The 21123-nt window shown below is 49.4% G+C and overlaps 1 protein-coding gene across 2 annotated transcripts in view; it reads right to left on the reverse strand.

The window, feature by feature from the left end:
- Positions 1-21123, reverse strand: part of LOC142243230 (uncharacterized) — a 255092-nt gene that overhangs the window by 126116 nt on the left and 107853 nt on the right. Inside the window, exons 15-17 of one of the 2 annotated variants that reach the window (XM_075314906.1) lie at positions 11017-11064; positions 3758-3790; positions 1326-1364 (exon numbers count right to left, since the gene is read on the reverse strand). In XM_075314906.1, coding sequence (XP_075171021.1) covers positions 1326-1364; positions 3758-3790; positions 11017-11064 — 120 coding nt within the window. The remainder of the gene's footprint in view (positions 1-1325; positions 1365-3757; positions 3791-11016; positions 11065-21123) is intronic. The other variant, XM_075314907.1, reaches the window with a different exon arrangement.

The raw sequence follows: 21123 nt of genomic DNA on the forward strand, positions 1-21123 counted from the left end.
AGAGAGCGACGAAATGAAGCGATCAGGAGCCGGCACTGGCAGCTGCGGTAAGCTGTAACCAGCGTAAACATCGGGTAACCAAGGGAAGACCTTTCCCTGGTTACCCGATGTTTACGCTGGTTACCAGCCTCCGCTCTTGCTGCCAGCGCCGGCTCCTGCACTGTGACATGTGGCTGCAGTATGCATCGGGTAATTAACCCGATGTATACTGTAGCAAGGAGAGCAAGGAGCCAGCGCTAAGCAGTGCGCGCGGCTCCCTGCTCTCTGCACTGTGACATGTAGCTGCAGCACACATCGGGTTAATTAACCCGATGTGTGCTGCAGGAGAGCAAGGAGCCTGCGCTAAGCGCGGCTCCCTGCTCTCTGAACATGTAGCACAGCGACCTTATGATCGCTGCTTCTGCTGTGTTTGACAGCTAAGCAGCGATCATAACAGCGACTTACAAGGTCGCTGTTACGTCACCGAAAATGGTGACGTAACAGCGACGTCGTTGTCGCTGTCGTTTAGTGTGACACCAGCTTTAGTCCTAATGACCTGCCAATTTCTGTTGGTGTTTCCCCCTTTTCAGATCGCCTTAGATTATCCACTTTCACCTCCATAGTGATGGCCTTCCTTTTCTTTGATGAACTGGTATCAGATGAGACTGGCTTTCGTTTTGGAGCCATAATGAAGGGTGTTATGGGGTGCAGAACACTTGTTTTCCAATGTAACCAGGAACAGTTTACAGCGCTGGCCTCTACAGGAAGTCAGAATGAAGCGTCGTAAAAAGCGTCGTAACCACAAAACCACGTAACGACGTAACTCGAGACCGAGCGTCGTAACCACGAAACGACATAACTCGAGACCGTCGTAACCCGAGGACTACCTGTATTTATAAATCCATTTTCCCTTAAGATTGCCGTTATTCAAGAACGTACATTGAATCAATGTGTGGGGGACATTTATCATTGCATTAGTGCCTCAAATTTTTCCCAATCTGCAAATTTCCATAGCAAAAATTGCAATGGACTTGCTTTTTCTATCTGCTTCAATTTTCCTGCTAATAGGGCTTTTATCTTACATAGATACTGCTGTTTGCCAAAGTGATATTGGCTGGAATAGATTGTGGATGCCATGTTGCATTTGCAGTGCCTCAATGGTGCTAAAGCAACAGAAACCTCCACACAATGGAACCCACTTTGGAAACTAAACCCCTTAAGGAATGAATCTAGGGGTATACTGATCTTTTTGCATCCACAGGTGTGCAACAAAGGTTTATAACACTGGGACAAGATAATTAAAAATTTCATTTTTAAATCAATGAATAATATAAATATCAACATACCTGGTTGAAATTTCTCAGGAGGGTTCTTCTTCCCGGTTGCTTGAATTTACAAAAGAACAAGCAAATAATTAGACACCAGCACATATAGAAGATTACAAGAAAAATCCTATTGAAAGCTCTTACATTTAGGTTCCATTCTATAATTTAACCTAAAAGGAGTTATTTGCCATTTAAACAATTTATGGCTTATCTTTGGTGTAGTCAATCAATGCTGATGACAATAAAGGGGCTGCAGAGCTCATGGAACTAAGCTACACTACAAGGCACAGTAGTCAGGGTGAATAAGTCACTGGAACTATGTAAATAATGAAGGGGATGTAAATCTCAATTCGGCAGGGAATAATGACCCCCACTTATCAGACATAGCCCCAGAAAACCCTTTACACTGCAGAATATGTCATAATTGAGCAGTTGTTGAAAAATGTGAAAAACAAGCAATATTGTGAGTGCATGATCACATTGACATTAGGGTTCCACGGTTTCAGGCTTTAATTGCACCTGACAACCATTTGTCTAGATGTGCTAAACACAAAAAACCTGAAGGAAGCCTGCATGACCTTTTATATGTAATGGAATTTGGCAGGATCATTAAGGAACTACTGTGAAACCTTGGTTAACGAGAACAATCCGTTCTGGGAGTGTGCTTGTTAACCAAGTTACTCGTTCAGCAAAGCAAGATTTCCCATAGGAAATCTTTGCAATGCAAACAATTCGTTCCACAACTTGTTAAATCTCCCATCCTGGTCCCCTATTGTGCCATTCCACACACACGTTCAAACACAAACACACACACACACACACACACACCTTACCTTCCGTTCCATCGCCGGCCTGCTGGATCTTGTAATTCGCCGGTACGGGCTGTGCATCAGGTAATCAAGGCGACCGATGCGGGACCTTCAGCTGCCTTTAAGTAGCGCCTGACAGGGGGAGTTCCTCCCTCGTCGCCAATGGTTGCCGGATACACATCTTGGAGCGGCGAACTACAAGAACCATGAGGCCGGCGATGGAAGGTAAGGTGAGCATAATGTGTACCTTTCGTGCCATCGCCGGCCTCCTGGGTCTTGTAGTCCGCAGGTACAGCATGTGTATCGGCAAGCATCGCAACGAGAGAGGACCTTCCCCTGTCAGCCGCTAATCAAAGGCAGCACGCTGGCCAATCAGAGGCAAGCGGCTCCTGCCTTTGACGTCAGCAGAAGGTCCTGTATCGGTCGCGATGGATACATGCAAGTTCCAGGAGGCCGGCGAGAGAGCAAAAGGTAAGGTGAGCATAGTATGTGTGTGTGCGTGCTTGTGTGTGTTTGTGTATACTGCAAAAGCGGGTTAGAGTGCGGTGGATGTACGGAACCGGAAGTGTGTGTGGTGAGTATTTTGCTCGTACAGCAAAGCTTGCTCGTAAATAGAGTTACAAATTTACAGCAAGCTTTGCTCATTAGGCGAAATACTCGCTAACTAGGTTACTCGTTAAGCGAGGTTCCACTGTAATGTGAAAAAATATCTAGTTGTATCAGTAACAAAATCTGTGCAAAATGGGCTAGATGAAAAATAATTTGTATGTATCGGTAGCTGTGATGAAAAGGTCTGTGACATTTGATGAGTATTAGTAAAACTCAAATCTTTGTCCATCAAAATATGGCCACTATATACTAATAACACACTGTAGGGGTTGTGAGCTAAAAAAATAACTTGGTGCAGAGGAAACATACTGCTCTGCAAAAGGACTCGTGGTTAGTAAGGTTCTCGGATCCCATAAATGTGGGAATGCAAGTTTATGCCAACTAGAAGTTATTCAGTTATTTATAAATCCATTTTCCCTTAAGATTGTCGGTATTCAAGAAGGTACATTGATTCAATGTCATTTAAAATTATAATAGCTGCATGGTTCAATCCAGTGTCTGATACTTGGCAATATTGGTGGTATCATTATACCTTGAGATGAAATTTTGAAATCAGCAATTTTGCACAGCATAAAAGTACTTTATATCACTGGTTATTATATGCACTTTTTATGACGGGCCTAATTATTTACTGTGTTATGATATAAAATATTTATTATGCTAGGATAATACATAATTAGTATTCTGATATTCATTACCATGTTAATGGGACCTACTTCCATGTCCCTGGGCATTATACTGTGGAATTACTTTATACTTATTTTAAAAAAAAATTTGAATAAAAATTAATTTTTTAGTATTATGATTTCCTGAGCTTCTTTAATCTGAAATACCAGTTTCAGATTTTAGTGTATGGTATAATTGTTTGAAGCTTTACCACTTTTGTGGGGAAACAATTGTATATTATTTGGCAAATTTTGTAAGTTATTAAAAAAAAATAATCAAACAAACAAAAACCATTTGCATAATTCGATCAGCAAGAATTTAGAAAGCATTCTTTACCCAAAGGAAAATGTAATATAAATATCCACATACCTGGTTGATATTTCTCAGGAGGGTTCTTCTTCACTGTTTGTTGAATTTACAAAAGAACAAGCAAATAATTAGACACCAGCACATATAGAAGATTACAAGAAAAATCCTATTGAAAGCCCTTTCTTACATTTAGGTTCCATTCTATAATTTAACCTAAAAGGGGTTATTTGCCATTTAAACATTTATGGCTTATCTTTGGTGTAGTCAATCAACGCTGATGACAATAAAGGGGCTGCAGAGCTCATGGAACTAAGTTGCACTACAAGGCACAGTAGTCAGGGTGAATAAAGGCCCCGTCACACTAAGCAACATCGCTAGCAACATCGCTGCTAACGAACAACTTTTGTGACGTTGCTAGCGATGTTGCTGTGTGTGACATCCAGCAACAACCTGGCCCCTGCTGTGAGGTCGTTGGTTGTTGCTGAATGTCCTGGGCCATTTTTTAGTTGTTGCTGTCCCGCTGTGAAGCACAGATCGCTGTGTGTGACAGCGAGACAGCAACAACTAAATGTGCAGGCAGCAGGAGTCGGCTTCTGCAGAGGCTGGTAACCAATGTAAACATCGGGTAACCAAGAAGCCCTGTCCTTGGTTACCCAATATTTACCTTTGTTACCAGCCTCCTCCACTCTCACTGTCAGTGCCGGCTCCTGCTCTGTGCACATTTAGCTGCAGCACACATCGGGTTAATTAACCCGATGTGTGCTGTAACTAGGAGAGCAAGGAGCCAGCGCTCAGTGTACGCTGCTCCCTGCTCTCTGCACGTGTAGCTCCGTGCGGAGGTAACCAAGGTAAATATCGGGTTGGTTACCCGATATTTACCTTAGTTACCAAGCGCAGCATCTTCCACGCTGCGCTGGGGGCTGGTCACTGGTTGCTGGTGAGCTCACCAGCAACTTGTGTAGCGACGCTCCAGCGATCCCTGCCAGGTCAGGTTGCTGGTGGGATCGCTGGAGCGTCGCAGTGTGACATCTCCCCAGCAACCTCCTAGCAACTTACCAGCGATCCCTATCGTTGTTGGGATCGCTGGTAAGTTGCTTAGTGTGACTGGACCTTTAGTCACTGGAACTATGTAAATAATGAAGGGGATGTAAATCTCAATTCGGCAGGGAATAATGACCCCCACTTATCAGACATTACCCCAGAAAACCCTTTACACTGCAGAATATGTCATAATTGAGCAGTTGTTGAAAAATGTGAAAAACAAGCAATATTGTGAGTGCATGATCACATTGACATTAGGGTTCCACGGTTTCAGGCTTTAATTGCACCTGACAACCATTTGTCTAAGCTTTCTCGTAAATCGAGTTACAAATTTACAGCAAGCTTTGCTCGTTAGGCGAAATACTCGCTAACTGGGTTACGCTTTAAGCGAGGTTCCACTGTACTGTGAAAAAATATATAGTTGTATCAGTAACAAAATCTGTGCAAAATGGGCTAGATGACAAATTTGTATGCATCGGCAACTGTAATAGGTCTGTGACATTTGATGAGTATTAGTGAAACTCAAATCTTTGTCCACCAAAATATGGCCACTATATACTAAACACACTGTAGGGGTTGTGAGCTAAAAAATAACTTGGTGCAGAGGAAACAAACTGCTCTGCAAAAGGACTCGTGCAGGGCCGGCGCCAGCACCCGGCAAACCCGGTCAAATGCCGGGGCCCTGAGCTGCTGGGGGGGCCCACTCGCGGTGGCAGGGGGCCCGGTGGCCGCGCTGTCACCGCCACCTCCCCCCACCCCCCGCCGGATCGCGCTTTCAATTGCATCGGCATCCCAGGTGCCGATACAATTGAGAGCAATTATGAGAGAGTGAGCGGCGCGCTCGCTTATCATTCTCCCCGCTGTGACTGTCGGCGTTCTTCTGACAGCTCTGCAGAGGACCGCGGTGATGTCATCACTGCGCGCCTGCTGAGAGGTCAGAGCGAGCGACAGCAATGGACGCGCCGAGGAGACCGGATCAGCGAGGGAACGAGGAGAAGTGAGCCGCCCCACTACTGACACTGGGCTCCCCTGACTCACAGGCCGGCCACTACACAGCGGCACTAGTACACATAGGGGCCCGGCAGCCGCTCTGCAGAGCCGGGCCCCTATGTGTAGTGCTGCTGTGTAGTGGCCGACAATGCGACCGTCAGGGGGCCGGCCTGTGAGTCAGGGGAGCCCAGTGTCAGTAGAGGGGCCCCTGACCTGGAGAGGCCACCAGCCGTTTCTGAGCTGCAGGAATGCTCCTGACCTGCACAGAAGACGGAATAAGCCATCCTGCAGGACCTGCGATGAGGTCACACCCATGTGACTGTGTGGGAGAAGACACAGGATGCCGGCAGAAAGCAAGAGATGCTGAATCCTAACGGAGATTTGGACACATGACTGGTAATAAGAAAAGAGGTGACATGAGGGGGAAGGGGGCTGCAGGGTGAGTGGCATATGAGGGCTGCAGACTGTGACAGAAGGATGTGAAGGGGTGCAGAGAGTTTGAGAGGGGTAAGTTGGGGTACAGGCAGGGTGAGATATGTGGGCAGGGTGTGTGAGATATGGGGGTGTAGTGTGTGTGATCTGGGGGGTGCAAGCTGTATGGGGAGCAGGGTATGTGACATATGGGGGTGTAGTGTGTGAGATCTGGGGGGTGCAAGCTGTGTGAGATGTGGGGGTGTAGTGTGTGTGATCTGGGGGGTGCAAGCTGTGTGAGATGTGGGGGTGTAGTGTGTATGATATGGGGGTGCAGGCTGTATGGGGAGCAGGGTGTGTGAGATATGGGGGTGTAGTGTGTGTGATCTGGGGGGTGCAGGCTGTATGGGGAGCAGGGTGTGTGACATAGGGGGGTGTAGTGTGTGATCTGGGGGGTGCAGGCTGTATGGGGAGCAGGGTGTGTGAGATATGGGGGCAGGGGAGTAACTACCGCGGTCGCAGGGGTCGGAAGGAGAAGAGAGGTACTTGTTTTTTTATTTTGCTGGCTGCATGACACATGGAGGCCTGGGGGTGCTGGCTGCATGATACATGGAGGTCTATGGGACTACATAATAAACATGAAGGACACCTTATACATGGACTAGGGGTGCATTATACATGGAGGAGTATGGGGCTGCATAATACAAAATGAAGGACACCTTATACATGGAATATATGGGTGCATTATACATGGAGGAGTATGGGGCTGCATAATACAATATGATTTATGGCGCTACATTATAATACATATAGGACTATGGGGGCTACATTTTAATATTTGGAGGAATATGCAGGCTACCTTATACATGGACTATGGGTGTGCGTTATAAAACTGGAGGCCTATGTGGTGCAGTATAATATATGGAGGACTATGTGGTGCAGTATAATATATGGAGAACTATGGGGTGAATTATAATAAATGGAGAACTTTGGGGAAATGCATTGTAATACATGGAGAACTATGGGGGTGCATTCTAATATATCAAGGGTTATGTGGGACCCTTTATATTATACGGAAGGCTATGTGGGGGCCATTATAGTATTTGGAGATCTATATACAAGGGGGGACAAAGATACAAGTATGGGATGGAAATGTTTTGTCCTGAGGGAAAAAGTCTCTTTCCCTCAGCACCCAGCTTTCCCATGCTCTGCTGTACATCTCTCAGCACCCAGCTTTCCCATGCTCTGCTGTACATCTCTCAGCACCCAGCTTTCCCATGCTCTGATATGGGAAAGCTGGGTGCTGAGGGAAAGATGTATAGCAGAGCATGGGGAAGCTGGGTGCTGAGGACAAGATGGATATCAGAACATGGGAAAGCAGGGTACTGATAGAGGGATTTCAGATCATGGGAAACCTGGGTGCTGAGGGTAAGAGCCAAGTGTCAGGTCATTATCCTGTACCCCAAGTGTCATTATTCCGTACCCTAAGTGTCTGTGTACGTGGAGGGGGGCCCCGGTCCAAATTTTGCACCAGGGCCCATCAAACTCTAGTTACGCCACTGAGTATTAATCACTGTATTCTACATGAAGGTGCCTACTGCTATCTGGCTCTGCACTGTGCTGTATACAGGCTGTGCTATGTTATATAGCACAGCCTGTATATAGCACAGTGCAGAGCCAGATAGCAATAGGCACCCTCATGTAGCATACAGCTTGTATATAGCCTATATACAAGCTGTATGCTACATGAGGGTGCCTATTGCTATCTGGCTCTGCACTGTGCTATATACAGGCTGTGCTATATACAAGCTGTATGCTACATGAGGGTGCCTAATGCTATCTGGCTCTGCACTGTGCTATATACAGGCTGTGCTATATACAAGCTGTATGCTACATGAGGGTGCCTAATGCTATCTGGCTCTGCACTGTGCTGTCTGGGTCTGCACTGTACTATATAGGTCTGTGTACTACATGAGGATACCTAATGCTATCTGGCTCTGCACTGTGCTATATAGGTGCTGTGTACTATATGAGGGTGCCTAATGCTATCTGGCTCTGCACTGTGGTATATAGGGGCTGTATACTACATGAGGGTGCCTAATGCTATCTGACTCTGCAATGTACTATATAGGGGCTCTGCACTACATGAGGGTGCTTAATGCTATCTGGCTCTGCACTGTGGTATATATGGGCTATATACTACATGAGGGTGCCTAATGCTATCTGGCTCTGCACTGTGGTATTTAGGGGCTGTATACTACATGAGGGTGCCTAATGCTATCTGGCTCTGCACTGTGGTATTTAGGGGCTGTATACTACATGAGGGTGCCTAATGCTATATGTGTCTGCATTGTGCTATATGTGGGCTGTATACTACATGAGGGTGCCTAATGCTATATGTGTCTGCATTGTGCTATATGTGGGCTGTATACTACATGAGGGTGCCTATTGCTATCTGGGTCTGCATTGTGCTATAAGTGGGCTATATACTACATGAAGGTGCCTAATGCTATATGTGTCTGCATTGTGCTATATGTGGGCTGTATACTACATGAAGGTGCCTAATGCTACCTAGGTCTGCATTGTGCTATATGGGGGCTGCTTAATGTTATATGGGGGCTGCATAGTGCATATGGGGGCTACATAATACTATATGGAGGACAATGGAGGCTTCATAACACAATATGGGGGCTGCAAACTACTATACCCCCAGAGTTGTATGTCCCCTCCACCCAGGTGCTGTAAACCCCCGCAGAGCTGTATGTCACCCCCCACCTCACAGCTGTTTGTCCCCCCCACCTCAGTCACTGCCCTCCTCTAGAGCTGTATGCCCCCCATTGCTGTATACCCCTTTCCTCAGTAATATATATTCCCCCAGTAATGTGTTTGTCCCCAGCCTCTCTTGTGATGTATATACAGCAGTGTTAGTGTGCTCTATGTGCGGCCATGTCTGTTAGACAAGCCGGGAGGTGAGTGAGGCTGTTGCCGGCTTCCCAATATTAGAAATATATATATACAGGATAAATATATAAAAATAATGTGTGTGTGTGTGTGTGTGTGTGTGTGTGTGTGTGTGTGTGTGCGCGCGCATGTATGATGTGTATCTATGTATGTCAGTGTATATGACTGTGTCTAGATTTATGTCTGTGTTTTTGTGAATTTCTCTTTAAATAAGTATGCGTATGTATGCCTGTATGTGTATGTATCTGTGCATGTCTATGTGTGAATAGGGCCCACTGAGACTCTTTCGCCCAGGGCCCACAAAAACCTGGAGCCGGCCCTGGACTCGTGGTTAGTAAGGTTCTCGGATACCATAAATGTGGGAATGCAAGTTTATGACAACTAGAAGTTATTCCATTATTTATAAATCCATTTTCCCATAAGATTGCCGGTATTCAAGAACATACATTAAAATCAATGTACAGGGGGACATTTATCATTGCATTGGCGCCCCAAATTTTTACCAATCTGCAAATTTTCAAAGCAAGATTGCAATGGACTTGCTTTTTCTATCTGTTTCTATTTTCCTGCTAATAGGGCTTTTATCTTACTAGATACTGCTCTTTGCCAAAATTATATTGGCTGCTATAGATTGTGGATGCCATGTTGTATTTGCAGTGCCTCCATGGTGCTGAAGCAACAGAAACCCCCACACAATGGAACCCACTTTGGAAACTAAACCCCTTAAGGAATGAATCTAGGGGTATACTGATCTTTTTGGATCTGCAGGTGTGTTACAAAAGTTACAAGATAAGTAAAAATTACATTTTTAAAATCGATGAAAATGTTGTTTAGCTCTAAATATTTTTTTTAAAAAAAGGAAGCAAAAGATAACTGCACAAACTGTAAAGCAATTTTTTTTTTCTAGAGTAAGTCGACAATTCATATGTGGTTGGGAACTACTGTTTGGGCACACTTCAAAGCTTCAAACGCAGGGTCACAATTTGACTTTTGGAGCAGAATTCTGGCTGGAACACATTGTGAACACCATGTCACATTTGCTGTAACCCCAAGGTGCAGGAAGAGCAGAGAACCAGTAGAAGTGACCCCACTTTGAAAACTTCACTACAAAAGGAATTCATTTATGAGTATAGGGACCTTTTTGGATCCACAGCTTCTTCACTAAAGATTAGAATAATAATATTCATTTATATAGAATCTTGCGATGTGAAAGATTATGTTGGGGTGGTTATCCATAAATTAATAGTATCCCAAATTGTAAAGTTGGAAGAGACCTCAAGGGTCATCAGGTCCAAGTCCCTGCGAGAGCAGGTTTTCTAAAATCATCCCAGCTATGTGTTTATCCAGTTTCCGCTTGAAGATTTCCATTGATGGAGAGCTCACTACCTCCCGTGGTCGCCTGTTCTACTCTCTGACTGCCCTCACTGTCAGAATGTTTTTCCTAATGTCTCATCTGTATCTTCCTTTTTAGTTTCACCCCATTGCGTCCTGTACTTCCTTGTTCTAATGAAAACAGGGTAGTTCCCTCTGCACTTTGACTACCTTTTCAGTTACTTCGATATTAAGTCTCCTTTCTTTTGCTAACTAAACATTCCTGGTTCTTTTAACCGGTCTTCATAAGAAATTCATTTTTTGACAAGTCATAGGAAAAAATGGAGTCCACTATTTCCAAAGAAATTGTACCTGTATGCAGCAAAATTTAATTATGTTCAGAAACTACTGTTTGTACACACGATGGACCTCAAAATGGAAGAATCCTTATTTGGCTTTTGGAGGGTAACTTTGGCAGTAAGTTTGTGGGCACTACTGACCGCAACCGAGATATTAGAAAAGCAGAAAAATCCTTAAAGTGACCAAACTATGAAAACTAAACCCCTGCACATGACAAGGCTCAAAAGAGAAGAAGTGCTATTTACCTTCTGGCATGAAGGATGTCTTCTTTCCGAATGATGATTGCAAAATCCCTATAACAAAAAGAAAAAGAAAAAACAGAAATTGACAAAAATAAACCTTATTTTGCAAATTACACATCAGAGAATTCATTTATGGCAATAACAACCGCTTTGACCCCACTGGCATTTTGCAGAAATTAGTGCGCAGTGGAAGTTGCAAAGTGAAAACTGAAAACATGCCATTTTACTGCCCATGTTAAAGGGAAGGTGTCCCTCAATAGAAATTTTCAATAACTGAAAAAATGTAAAATATTAATGTCGTTTAAATATTGTTTTTAATTGAGCAAAATATATATATTTATATTTGCCGCCCGGCTCTGCCGCACGTCCGCCCGCCCGGCTCTGCCGCACGTCCGCCCGCCCGGCTCTGCCGCACGTCCGCCCGCCCGGCTCTGCCGCACGTCCGCCCGGCTCTGCCGCACGGCCGCCCGCCCTGCTCTGCCACACGGCCGCCCGCCCTGCTCTGCCACACGGCCGCCCGCCCTGCTCTGCCACACGGCCGCCCGCCCTGCTCTGCCACACGGCCGCCCGCCCTGCTCTGCCACACGGCCACCCGCCCTGCTCTGCCACACGGCCACCCGCCCTGCCGCACGTCCGCCCGCCCTGCTCTGCCGCACGCCCAGCTCTGCCACACGTCCGTCCTCCCAGCTCTGCCGCACGTCCATCCGCCTGCCCAGCTCTGCTGCACGTCCACTTTCCAAATACTTTTCCCCACGCACCCCAAATGCTGACGCATGCCCGCGCCACAAACTCTCTACCGCACGCACGCCCCCCAAATGCTCTACTGCACACATGAACGCCCAACTGCCCTGCCGCACGCACCCCAAATGCCTTGCTGCACGCACCCCAAATGCCCTACTGCACGCACGCCCCACAAATGCTCTACCCCGCATGCACGCACGCCCCCGAAATGCTCTGCCGCACGCAGGCCCCCCCAAAAGCTCTGCCGCAAGCACGCCCCCCCCAAATGCTCTGCCGCAAGCACGCCCCCCCAAATGCTCTGCCGCAAGCACGCCCCCCCCCCCAAATGCTCTGCCGCAAGCACGCCCCCCCCCCCACAAATGTTCTGCCACATGCACGTCCGTGTATACCGCGCTCCGCGGTGAACACATTTAATAGGGAGCCATGAACGATCCGAAAGAGCCGTCTCTTTTTGGCGAGCGGAGCTATGGGAATCAGATCACCAAAAAGAGCCGGACAGCCCATCAATAATCTGGACAGCCCGGGGTGCTTGTCCAGGTCACAGCAGGAAGCAGAAACCGTGCAGGAGATAGGGTCTAAGCTTGACAACAGTCTTCTATGCACAGGCGCTGCCGTGTTTGAGGTTACTCACAGCAAACCCAAGATGGCAGCGCCCAGTGTTTCAGTAAAACTAGAATTAAATACAAACTAAATAAACAGTGAATGTAATTTTGTATTAAAAATACTTGTATTAATAATAGTGATTATGAAATCAAGATTAAAAAAAGCGACACCTTACCTTCAAACAGGTAAAGAATTGACAATTGAAGACCAACCTTCATACAAGATTGTGGGTCTGACACCACCCCCATCACTTATCTGAAAACTGCTCTGGCAGCACCCAGAACTAAATGATGTACAGACGGAGCACAACAGCACTATGCATTGCTTAATGGCAACTGGCGAGAAATGCAGTACATTTATCTCAATGGGAGAACTGGTCTGCGACCACTAAGCCATCTACCGGGCTCATGTTCTGCCCCTATATGGCTTACTTGTGGATGCTGCAAATACAGTTTCAGCTGATTGGTGGGTGTGAACGGTGTCGAGCCTCCACTGATATCTGCTGCTGCTGAATAGGTCAATAATATAAGTAATCGATCATTAAGTCCTGGACATCCAAGGCTCATTTATTCCCTGTACAGCAATGATATGCATGTTTAAACTAACTGTGGTTTGGGCACGCTGTAGGGCTCAGAGGGGGGCTTTTTGGCTTTAGGAGTGTGGATTTTTTATTGTTTTTATTTGGAACCATGTAGTTTTTCCAGATTTCTGGAAGACAAAAATATAAAATAAACAGTAATTCAAGAAATATCTTGTGACGTTTTACGTTGTTCACCATGCAGTAAAAGCTGTAAGGCCATGTGCGCATGTTGTGTTTTCTCGTGGCGTTTTGAACTGCAGCGTAAACTGATGTGTTTTGTGTCGCCAGCAAAGTCTATGAGAAGTCAGCAAATTCCATGCGCACGTTGCATTTTGGATGCCAAAAATTTGACAAACTCGATGTGTTTAAAAAAGCAGCATGTCACTTTTGTGCGTTTAGGTTGCATTTTCCACCCATTGAAATCGATGTTGATCTCTCTCTCGCTCGATCTCTCTCTGTCAGTTGGTTGGTCGTTCTCTCCCTCTCTCTTTCATACTCACCGATCACCGGCGCTGCACAGCTGTCACACTGCTCTGCCGGCTTCTCCTGCTTTTGAAAATGCCAGCCGCTCATTATTCCATCTCGTATTCACTGCTCTCCCCACCGACCGGCGCCTATGATTGGTTGCATTCATAAGAGCCCCCACGCTGAGTGACAGCTATCTCACTGCAACCATTCACAGCCGCCGATGGGCGGGTCTATATTGTGCAGTAAAATAACAAAAAAAAAAAAAACGACGTGCGGTCCCCCCAATTTTGATACCAGCCAAGGTAAAGCCACACGGCTGAAGGCTGGTATTCTCAGGATGTGGAGCCTCACGTTATGGGGAGCTCCCCAGCCTAATAATATCAGCCAGCAGCCACCTGGAATTGCCGCATCCATTATATGCGAAAGTCCCGGGACTCTACCCGACTCATCCTGAATTGCCCTGGTGCGGTGGCAATCGGGGTAATAAGGAGTTAATGGCAGCCCATAGCTGCCACCAAGTCCTAGGTTAATCATGGCAGGCTTCTATGAGACACCTTCCATGATTAACCTGTAAGTTAAAGAAAATAAACACATACACTCGAAAAATCCTTTATTTGGAATAAAAGACAAAAAAAAAAAAACTTTATTAAAATCCTCAAACACCCCTCCAGGTCCGACGTAATCCACATGAGGTCCCATGACTCTTCCAGCTCTACTGCATTGGAAGCTGACAGCTAGCGGCCATAGAGCACGACCGCTCGCTGTTAGCTTCATGTAGCAACTGAAGCGAGTCGCGTTATCAGCGGTGACCTCACTCACGTTACCCGTGGCCACAGCTGGATCCTCGAAATGTCTCAGGTGGTGAAAGAGGGTGTTTTTTTTTGTCTCATTCCAAATAGTAGGATTTTTGTGTACTCACCGTAAAATCTCTTTCTCTGAGTCTTCATTGGGGGACACAGGACCATGGGTTATGCTGCTGTCACTAGGAGGCTGACACTAAGTAAACATAAAAAGTTAGCTCCTCCCTAGCAGCATACACCCCGAGCCGGAGGCGGGCTCAGATCAGTTGGTGCACAAGCAGTAGGAGGAGTACCAGAATCACCATACATAAACACAAGTTGTAACTAAAACAATGCAGCCGTGCAAACAAGAGGTCTATGAACATAAGACCACTGAAAAAATAGCCGGCAAATGCAATTGAATCAACCAAAAAACCAAGCAGGGTGGGTGCTGTGTCCCCCAATGAAGACTCAGAGAAAGAGATTTTACGGTGAGTACACAAAAATCCTACTTTCTCTATCGTTTCATTGGGGGACACAGGACCATGGGACGTCCAAAAGCAGTCCCTGGGTGGGAATACCGAAAAACCCGCAGAGGAAGAAAAACAACAACCTCCCTCGGCGGGCTTGCACTATAATTGAATGCTGCCACCCTATTACAGGTGTGCAACTGCTGCCTGCAAGACCTTTCTCCCAAAAATAGCATCTGCCGATGCTTGGGTGTGAACCTGGTAGAACCTAGTAAAGGTGCGCAGGCTAGACCAGGTGGCGGCCTTGCAGACCTGGTCGGCCGACGCCTGATGCCTAATCGCCCAAGAGGCTCCCACTGCGCGGGTAGAGTGCGCCTTTACCCCCCGCGGCGGAGACTTGTCCCGAATCCGATAGGCCTCTGATATGGCGGAACGGATCCATCTGGCAATTGTGGCCTTGGATGCCGATTCACCCTTCTTGGGACCAGAAGGGAGAACAAACAGACCATCTGACTTACGGAACGGCGCGGTTCTGGAGACATAAATTCTAAGTGCACGCACTAGGTCCAGGGTGTGCAAGGACCTCTCCAAGCTGTGAGAGGGGCCAGGACAGAAGGACGGAAGGACGATTTCCTCGTTAAGATGGAACGGGGAGACCACCTTTGGGAGAAAAGCGGGATCTGGCCGGAGAACCGCTTTGTCCTGGTGAAAAATCAAAAAGGGGGAACGACAAGAGAGAGCTGCCAGCTCTGACGTCCTGCGAATAGAAGTGATGGCAACAAGAAACACTACCTTCCATGACAGGTGAGAAAGGGAAGATTCTCGCAAGGGCTCGAATGGGGAGCCCTGAAGTGACCCTAGGACTAGATTAAGGTCCCACGGTTCTAGAGGCCGCCGGTACGGCGGTGCCAGGTGGGCAACTCCCTGGATGAAGGTCTTAACCTGTGAACGAGCGGCCAGTGGCTTCTGAAACAGGATTGATAACGCCGATATCTGGCCCTTTAGTGTTGCGAGCAAGAGACCCGCATCTAGGCCTGACTGCAAGAATGCCAATAGGGAAGAAAGGGAGAAGGCGAGAGGAGAAGAAATATTCTGCTCTTCACACCACCTGAAGAAAACCTTCCACGTGCGGTGGTAAATCTTTGATGAAGATGGCTTCCTGGCCCTAATCATAGTCTGAATCACTCTTGAGGAAAAACCAGCCTTAGCTAGAACCCAGGATTCAATGGCCAGGCCGTCAAATTTAGGACCTGTGAGTTCTGATGGAAGAGAGGCCCCTGCTGCAGGAGATCTGGACGGTCTGGAAGGCGCCACGGAGCGTCTGCGAGGAGCTGAGTTAGTTCCGCGAACCATGCTCGCCTGGGCCAGTCCGGAGCCACTAGGATGACCGGTATCCCTTCCGCCTTGATCTTCTTGAGAACCCTCGGAATTAGAGGGAGCGGAGGGAAGATGTACGGGAGACTGAACTGGCTCCATGACAGGGTGAGGGCGTCGACTCCTAAAGCCAAGCGGTCGCGGCACCGTGCTACAAAGTGCGGAACCTGACGGTTGAACCGGGAGGCCATTAGGTCCACGTCCGGAACGCCCCATCTGTCGCAGATCTGGTTGAAGACTTCCCGGTTGAGGGACCATTCTCCGGAGGCGAGGCCTTCCCTGCTGAGGAAGTCCGCCGCCCAATTGTCCACGCCTGGGATGTGTACCGCTGAGATCAGGGAGTGATGACACTCGGCCCAGTGCAAGATCTTCTTGACTTCTCGCATCGCCCCGACACTTCTTGTGCCGCCTTGGTGGTTGATGTACGCCACCGCCGTCGCATTGTCCGACTGGATCCTGACCGGGCAACCCTGTACGAGGTGCCGAAACTGCTGCAAGGCTAGCCGGATGGCTCTTATCTCCAAAATGTTGATCTGGAGACAACTCTCTCTCGGTGACCATCGGCCCTGCGCTGTGTGATGTCGAAACACTGCTCCCCAGCCCTGGAGACTGGCGTCGGTGGTCACTATCTTCCAGTGGAGCGGGAGGAAAGACCTCCCTGATTCGAGGTTGCGCTGATTGAGCCACCAACGGAGGGAGTGGCGGGTCTCCGGCGAAAGATGAAACCTGCGGTCCAGAGAAAAGGGAGATCTGTCCCACTTCTTCAGCAAGGCCAGCTGGAGGGGTCGGAGATGGAACTGTGCAAAGGGTACCGCTTCCATCGCCGCCACCATACGACCGAGGACTCGCATGCCAAACCTGATGGACACTTGGCGCTGACGCCGGAGAGCGCGGAGTCCTCGTTGTAGGGAGGACATCTTCTCCTGTGTGAGGAAAACTCGCCCTTGGATGGTATCGAATACCATGCCTAAAAAGGTGATCCGACGGGCCGGGATCAGAGAGGACTTCTTCCGATTTATCAGCCACCCTAACCGTGAAAGGGTGTCGATCGTGACCTGAACCCCAAGACGACAGTCCTCGAAGGAAGAGCCCTTTATCAACATATCGTCCAAGTACGGGATGACCATGACACCCCTGGCATGCAGGACGGACATGGCAGCAGCCATGATCTTCGTAAAGACCCTGGGTGCGGAGGCGAGGCCGAAGGGAAGAGCCGTGAACTGGAAGTGATCTTCCGCTATCGCGAAGCGGAGGAACTGTTGGTGAGAGGTGGCTATCGGGACGTGAAGATAGGCGTCTTGAATATCCAGCGATGCCAGGAATTCGCCTACCTCCATGGACGCGATGACGGACCGGAGTGACTCCATTCGAAACGGCCGAGGTCTCACCGACCTGTTCAGAAGCTTTAGGTCGAGGACGGGACGGACCGAGCCGTCCTTTTTGGGGACCACGAAAAGGTTGGAATAGAACCCCTTGAAACGCTCTGCGGGAGGGACTGGTACCACGACTCCGGTTCGGAGGAGGGAGTCTATGGAGTGAAAGAACGCGCGAGCCCGCGCGGTAGACTCGGGAGGGCGAGATAGGAAAAAACGTCTCGGTGGCTTTGCCTCGAATTCTATTTTGTAGCCTGATGTGATGATCTCTCTGACCCAGGCATCGGCGGTCAGGGGGATCCACACATGCTGAAAACGAGACAGACGCCCTCCCACAAGTCTGGCGCTGTTGCGCGCCGACCGCGAGTCGCTTGGATGAACGACGGCGGTAACCGGAAGAGGATCTCGTGGACTGGCGGGGGCGTGAACGCCAGGCGGGATTGGTCTTGAATGACGGGGTCTTCCTGTCTCTCGGAGGAGAGCGGCTTTTCCGCGGCTGGGGATTGGAGCTGAAGCTGCGAAAGGGCCGGAAACGAGCGGTGGAGCGCCGATTCTGGAAGCGCTTGGGACGCAATTGGGGGAGAGATGTACTCTTTCCTCCCGTTGCATCGGAGATCAGCTGGTCCAGCCTATCTCCGAAGAGACGCTCCCCTAGGAAGGGCAGGGAAGTTAGTGACTTCTTAGATGCCGCATCCGCGTTCCAGGACCGGAGCCAAAGGGCTCGACGGATGGCCACATTGTTGCTGGCGGCCTGGGTCGCGCAACTTGCAGACGCCAGGGCTGCATTGAGCAAGTACTCACCCGCGAGGGAAATCTGCGAGGCGATGGGAACCAGGTCCGGATTGGCAGGAATGGCGCGGAGACCGCAGCGTAGCGTGTCCGCCCAGGACATCAGGGCCTTCGCAACCCAAACCGAGGCGAAGGCCGGAGAGAGGGATGAGCCCGCTGCCTCGAAGGCGGAACGGGCCAACCTGTCAATAGTACGGTCCGTAGGGTCTTGGAGAGACGTACCGTTAGTGAGTGGAAGGACTGTGTGAGAAGACAGGCGGGAGATTGGGGGGGTCGACCACAGGGGAACCTGCCCAATCCTTTCTAAGACCCTCAGGAAAGGGATAATGCAAATCGATGGACTTACCGCTGGTAAACACCCTGTCCGGCTGTTGCCTGTGGCTGCGCAGTAACTCAGCGAATTCTGGATGTCCGCTGAATGTGTTCTGGGCCCGCTTCACCCGCTTAAAGGAGATCTGGGTGCTCTGGGAGGAGACTGGGTCCACCTGTACCTTCACGGTCTGGTTTACTGCTTCTATCAGGCTATTTACCATGTGCCGGATATCGGCCGCCTGCTCTGAGTCCTGCAGGGGTACCGCATCGGAATCATCCTCGGAGCAGTCAGAAGCCTCCCTGGAGGACTGCCGGTCTGGACCTGGGGATGAAGGTGAAACCTGGGAAGAGTCTGAGGACGAGACCTGGCGGGTCCGTTTCTGAGCAGCAGAGGAGGACCCTGCAACGGGGCTCACCTGCTCCGGAGGCAATTGCGCCGGGTCTGCGGGAATCTGGGCGAGCGTCGGCAGCAGGCGTAGAGCTTGCGCGATGGTCCGAGAAGCCTCAGAGGGAATCTACGGACTGGGACAGGGACGCTAGCCAGTCGGGGGGGGGCGGGACGCAGGGCCCTGCAGCATATGGCGCTGTGGCGTCTGCGGTATCAGAAACGTCGGCCGCGGAGTTCTGCGGAGGCTGCGCGTCTGTAGAACAGACGGAGCATAGTGGGGCGTCCTGACCCTGGGAAAATTTGGAGCTGCAGGAGGAGCATGCAAAAAATAGTGCAAAGGGGGCCTGCTTGGATTGGGTGGGCTTAGCCTTAGGCATGGTGCAAACAGGTACTCTCCCTGGTGGCTGCTAGGAAGGAGACAGGAGAGGGTTAACTCGTCCCTAAACTCAGAGAATGCTACCTAGTGAGGGCTACTCCTTAGGAGCAGAGCTTACCCAGGTCCTGCGTGCTGCCCACCAGTCCAGAAGTGGAGTCCAGGAATGAGCTGGCCAGAAAACTCAGAACGCCGGCGTGCTGCAGCCTCAGGGGACCAGAGGCAGGCTAAAATGGCGAGGGGACGCTGGAGGAGGCTGGGGGAGGAGCAGGATTCCGGCGCGAAAAAACCAGGAGGATTCACAGCCCCCACCATCAGCCAGGAGGCAGAGCAGTGGGAGGTACAGAGGGAGACGACCGGCGGCCAATAGCGCTGCAGGGGGGCGTGGCTAGGACGCAGGAGCGACTAGGCCGAGACCGGGGACTAAATTTATGGAGAGGGCCGGGGGAAAGAGCAGGGAAGTCGGTCCTACCTGCAATCGGCGGCGCCGGCTCAGCGATGGATGCGGTGCAGGCAGGGCTCCCTGGCCCTGCCTGTGAACAGCGCTGCTCGTCCAGGAAGGCTCCGGGGGAGAGCGTGCTGAAGGCAGGGTAGTGGACATCATGATGGGGGAAGACAGCCCCCTATCACACACGCTGCGGAGGATCCATCCCTGCTGTACTCCCCTGTACGCCCTTTGGGGTGATACCTCAGGGCGAATCAGGGGTGCCCACAAAACAACCTGCCCTCACGCGCACCCCCGGGAGTGGTACCACGGGGACGGGCGGGGGAGAGGGCCCCGAAGTCTCAAGCCCCTGCGACCCTGGGGAGCGGTACCCACGGGGCTGCGGAGAATGAGTGAAGCGAATACCTGCAGAGAAGAAGACGACAGGTATGAGAGTGATGAGCGGCGCCGAAATAAAAGAAAAAAAGCGCAAAAAAATACATGGCTGAGGGGGGCCGAGACGGCCCACATCAGCCTCCTACGACACTAAGCTAAAAACTGATCTGAGCCCGCCTCCGGCTCGGGGTGTATGCTGCTAGGGAGGAGCTAACTTTTTTATGTTTACTTAGTGTCAGCCTCCTAGTGACAGCAGCATAACCCATGGTCCTGTGTCCCCCAATGAAACGATAGAGAAAAAGGATTTTTTGTGTGTTTATTTTCTTTAACTTACAGGTTAATCATGGGGGGGCATCTCATTGACATCTGGCATGATTAACCTAGGACTTAGTGGCAGCTATGGGCTGCCAGTAACTCCTTCTTACTCCGATTGCCAACGCACCAGGGAAATTCAGGAAGAGCCGGGTAAGGACCCGGGACGGTCGCATCTAATTGATGCAGCAATTCCGGACAACTGCTTGCTGATATTTTTTAGGCTGAGCGTGAGAGAGCGCAAGAGATCGAGCGACAGAGACCTAGACCGACCGATAGAGACCGAAAGACCTGCGTGTTGTTTGACAAAAAAGCATGCAGAACGCAACAAAAATGCAGTGCAAAAGCACAGCTAAACGTTTTAGTTGCGTTTTGACACACCTCATTCATTTCAATAGGTGGAAAATGCAACCAAAACGCATTGAAGAAGTTATGGGGAGCCCCCCAGCCTAAAAATATCAGCCAGCAGCCGCCCAGAATTGCTGCATCCATTAGATGCGACAGTCCCGGGACTCTACCCAGCTCATCCCAAATTGCCCTGGTGCGGTGGCAATCGTGGTAAGTCCTAGGTTAATCATGACAGACGTTTTTGAGACACATTCCATGATTAACCTGTAAGTGAAAGAAAATAAACACATACACCCGAAAAAATACTTTATTTGGAATTAAAGACAAAAACACCCTCTTTCACCACTTTATTAAAATCCTCAAATACCCCTCCAGGTCCG

This window comes from Anomaloglossus baeobatrachus, chromosome 6, assembly GCF_048569485.1.
Source record: "Anomaloglossus baeobatrachus isolate aAnoBae1 chromosome 6, aAnoBae1.hap1, whole genome shotgun sequence".
NCBI lineage: Eukaryota > Metazoa > Chordata > Amphibia > Anura > Aromobatidae > Anomaloglossus > Anomaloglossus baeobatrachus.